At 40.1% G+C, this 5,000-nt stretch overlaps 1 protein-coding gene across 3 annotated transcripts in view; it reads left to right on the top strand.

Annotated features, from left to right (window-relative positions):
• The first annotated feature begins 2,627 nt into the window (after positions 1-2,627).
• LOC138968336 (uncharacterized) overlaps positions 2,628-5,000 on the top strand; it is a 24,335-nt gene continuing 21,962 nt past the window's right edge. The window contains exon 1 of one of the 3 annotated variants that reach the window (XM_070340895.1): positions 2,628-2,753. Coding sequence is in view for 2 of the 3 variants with exons in the window: in XM_070340894.1 (XP_070196995.1) it covers positions 3,224-3,248 (25 nt within the window). In the remaining variant the exon portion in view is untranslated. Of the gene's footprint in view, positions 2,754-3,127; positions 3,249-5,000 lie in introns of those variants that run through there. The other 2 variants (XM_070340894.1, XM_070340893.1) reach the window with 2 other exon arrangements.

The raw sequence follows: 5,000 nt of genomic DNA on the forward strand, positions 1-5,000 counted from the left end.
CCTGCCTCATATTGCAAACCCTCACATGCACTACCAAATACCCGATTTCTCGTTTACTGCATCGTTAGAATATTTCACAGAATAATATTGCTCTCCTCTTTACTCTATCACCTTGGGTTTTAACCGTGTGATGCTTGAGAATGTTCCTGGTACGTTCAATCGAAATATACGGTGTTGTATGCGGACACCCTTTCATGGAGTCGCTGCAATTTCGGCTCAGTTGTTTTATCAGTAAGGTGCTGTTGTTTGTGTTTTTGTTTTGGTTTTTAAATGTCTACATTGTATGCTTAACATAATTATTTTGCATTTTGTGCTTCGTCTACGTGTGAAACTGGCAATGACACTATAGCCTATTGTGATTTATAGCAAGATTGGTTTGCATTTGGCACGTCAACTTTATATTTTAGCATAGGTTTTGATAAACCAAACAAAATAAGAACACGTGACTAATCATCCTTACATTTTCCTTCAGTCATGATTATTTCAGATCAGCAATCTTACCATTTATCCGGGTTTTTTTAAATCATTTTGCAAAGTAACATCGTCGGAATTGTCGTCGGCTTATGGCGTAAGGGGAGTAACTTTTATATTTTATAGGTGCTATTGGTGAGGAGTTTGTTCCCTTGCCTTGTTTAGTCAGGCTCGATGACCATTTTCGTCGTGGTTTTAATTTTGCATTCATATCTCGTTCGTTTCAAATATTCAAAAAGACGTTTTATTATCTATGTGGTCACCATGCCGCTTAGTGTTGCAAATAAACAGTCAAATAACCGCCTTTTTTCTATAATATTTTATTTTATTTTACTTTATTTTGTGCTTTGCTATTTGTCTTTCTGATATTTATACAAACCTCCCCTACACACGCACAGACGCACACAATCACATACACACACACAAACACACACACACACACACACACACACACACACACACACACAATCAATCAATCAATCAATCAATCAATCAATATGAGGCTTATATCGCGCGTATTCCGTGGGTACAGTTCTAAGCGCAGGGATTTATTTTTTTAATTTTTTAATTTTTATTTTATGCAATTTATATCGCGCACATATTCAAGGCGCAGGGATTTATTTATGCCGTGTGAGATGGAATTTTTTTACACAATACATCACGCATTCACATCGGCCAGCAGATCGCAGCCATTTCGGCGCATATCCTACTTTTCACGGCCTATTATTCCAAGTCACACGGGTATTTTGGTGGACATTTTTATCAATGCCTATACAATTTTGCCAGGAAAGACCCTTTTGTCAATCGTGGGATCTTTAACGTGCACACCCCAATGTAGTGTACACGAAGGGACCTCGGTTTTTCGTCTCATCCGAAAGACTAGCAATCACACACACACACACACACACACACACACACACACACACACACACACACACACACACACACACACACACACACACACACACACACACACACACACACACACACACACACACAACACTCTCCCTTCGAACCCCACCCCCATCCTCACCCCAACCGCCATTTCGAGTAATGTTCCCTACATCATAATTAATCATAGCATTTCTAGCATTCAAGACTAGAATGTGCGTCACGATTGACAAATACACTCTTCACACACAGCTATGAAAGCAGGTGCAAAATTAACTGCAGCCGTGAAGTGACAGCAGTTATAATTAAAGGCCTCCCCTCCCTCTACCGAGTGCAGAGTGCCCAGGAATCGACTTGAAAAACAAAGAAATGCGTTATAAAATTTCAATGGCACTGCCCGCACCATGGCTACGGCACACAGGCGCTTCACGTTGATAAACAGAACTTCTTTGCAACCAGCTTTTTCATTTTAACTATGATTATCCGTGGGTGTTTCCTTTTTTCTCTCTGGAAGAAATTATTTGGCATTTATATATATATATGATTGTGTGTGGATGTTTCTTTCTGTCTTTCTTCTTGTCTTTTTGTCTGTCTTTCTTTCTTTCTTTCACACACGCACACACACACATACACATACGTACACACACACACACACACACATACACACACACACAAACACACACACACAAACACACACACACACACACTCATACACACACACACACACGCACACACACACACACGCTCGCGCGCGCGCGCACACACACTCACACACATACACGCACAACCACCTCCACCACCAATCCTCACATGCACACACGCACATCCCCCTAGCCCTACACACACACACACACACACACACAGACACAGACACAGACATACAGACACACACACACACACACCAGACTTCACATAATCACGCTCCCTCCCACCATCCTTGGTCTATGCTCCCACACACACACACCACAAAAACATCGAACCATAATCCCCCATAATCAAAGCATTCTCAACACAACAGTGCAACACACGCGCAGAAACTAACCAAACCACTCTCAACAGCTGAGCAAAACCTGATAGACAGGAAGCGACAACGTTTAGAGGTGATGTCAGTTTCATCACCATAGTGTTCAACGCACACAGATCGATATACTTGCTAATATCGATTTGTAACGTTGGCGGTCCCCCCCTGACAAACTAGATCACTTAACCCTGCAAGAAAATAAAAAAGTTAAAAAGAGCACGCATGCGCGAATTATTAATCGGGTCTGTATGTAGCAGTGTAGCACGGGGAAATTTCAAAGTTTAATTGCGGACTTGGGGTGTATAGTCGTGTAAAGAATTTCTGTAATGTTCTGCGTAGAGACTTGCTACTTCTCGACTTCAATTAACTGGTGAGTAAAGAACGTGATATATTAACTCTGCGTGCTTTCTTTCTTTCGCATTCTCGAGTCTTTCTTTTCATACTCTGTGATTTCATTCAGTCGTCAGTGAAGCGTGTCGAAAACCAGAAGACGCCCCACGCTATTCTCGCTCCACGGTTCGACGACTTTATCGACTTTCGACAATTATTGATCGAGCCCAACCAAAGTTATATAGTTCTTTTGAAACAGCGTTGACGTTCTCATAAGATATTAATCCGAAACAAAAAAGTGGTTTGTTTTGACAATGGTTTGCAAGGAAGCAACATACAACTGTCGTTCGTGATCGACGCAGAGTTTGCATTGACGACTCCGTATTTGGATTTGGGGTTGGATGTAGGCTTTACATGCACGAAGTCACCAAGTCTTGGCTGTGGAGAGATTTTCGTCGACTGAACTCAGTGTGATTAGAAAAGTAGTCTTAGCTACATGCTTGTTTTAGTATGAATACTGTTCCTCGTCTTAGCGGTAAGCATACATTCGTTTTTGGGTCAAATTTGATGAACAGTTGTGGGGTCAAATTTGACTCTGACAAATGATTTTGGTTTCAAATTTGACAAACGGTTTTGTGGTCATTTTTGACAAATGGTTTTGGGGTCAAATTTGACAAGTGGTTTTGGTTTCAAATTTGACAAACGGTTTTGTGGTCATTTTTGACAAATGGTTTTGGGGTCAAATTTGACAAGTGGTTTTGGTTTCAAATATGACAAACGGTTTTGTGGTCATTTTTGACAAATGGTTTTGGGGTCAAATTTGACACATGGTTTTGGTTTCAAATTTGACAAACGTTTTTGTGGTCATTTTTAACAAATGATTTTGGAGTCAAATTTGACAAACGCTTTTCCCTTCCACCGTGTAATTTATAAACAAGACCGAAAGGTATACAAGTTTATCGAACGTTGAATTTATTTAAAGTCAAAACGAAGCATTCATTAGAACTTTGGCCTTTTTGTTTTGAAAGTGGACGAACAAGGTTCACAACGGACAAATAAAAATAACCTGTGATCTTCAAAGAATCAAGGTCCAAAGCAAAGTGATCATGGTCGTCATAATTATTTGTCTGGTGTTCGGCCACTTCAGAGCCTGATAGGTCGAGGTTCTAATGAATGTTTCGTTTTGTCTAAAATTAAACAGTGCATAAATTTACATTTCTTGTTTGTTTATTCTTGATTTTGGATCGTTAACAGTGTACGTCTGTCTGTTTTGGATCTTCTAATTGCAGTTCTTAGCTTTTGTTCCTTAAAGGCTACAGGTTCTCTATCAGGTGTCTGGTTTGCCATTGTTATGTGTGTATTCGTGGATAAGATAAGGATAATATAAGGATAAGATTTGTTATAGTCCTCATTAAAAAGTGGTTGACCAATGTGTCGTTTTCATGTAATGTAGTAGGTTTTCGCGGTTAAACTTAGAGAAAGTATAGTCGCGTACAGTTTTGTATTGTAAAGTCTTCTTCTTCTTCTTCTTCTGCGTTCGTGGGCTGAAACTCCCACGTACACTCGTGTTTTTTGCACGAGTGAAATTTTACGTGTATGACCGTTTTTTACCCCGCCATTTAGGCAGCCATACGCCGTTTTCGGAGGAAGCATGCTGGGTATTTTTGTGTTTCTATAACCCACCGAACTCTGACATGGATTACAGGATCTTTTTCGTGCGCACTTGGTCTTGTGCTTGCGTGTACACACGGGGGTGTTCGGACACCGAGGAGAGTCTGCACACAAAGTTGACTCTGAGAAATAAATCTCTCGCCGAACGTGGGGACGACCTCACGCTGACAGCGGCCAACTGGATACAAATCCAGCGCGCTACCGACTGAGCTACATCCCCGCCCGGTATTGTAAAGTCAAACACGATCGAAAGTATATTCGATTCTGCTTACGTGCTATGGGTTGACTTTTAGGATTTTGTGTGTGCTCATTTTATTTTGTTGAAATCGGAATGGCAAGCAAATTGGATCTCAGATTTTATTTATTTTTTTGCCGGCAGTTCAAGTGGGTAAAAACTTGAGTCGCATTCTCTACAACAGAATGACTATGCGATCCTAAAGTGTGGGATGTTTTTGTATCTTCATATAAATTTGAATCGTATTTAATCAGATATAGTTAAAATACTGAATGTTTTGTAACAAGAACTTAAATGTATTGTAATGAACCCAGGCACATGTTGAAAAGGAAAATGAAAAATAAGCAATGCTTTGTAATCTGAATATTTCTTGTGTTTTTG

This window comes from Littorina saxatilis, linkage group LG6 (assembly GCF_037325665.1).
Source record: "Littorina saxatilis isolate snail1 linkage group LG6, US_GU_Lsax_2.0, whole genome shotgun sequence".
Lineage (NCBI taxonomy): Eukaryota > Metazoa > Mollusca > Gastropoda > Littorinimorpha > Littorinidae > Littorina > Littorina saxatilis.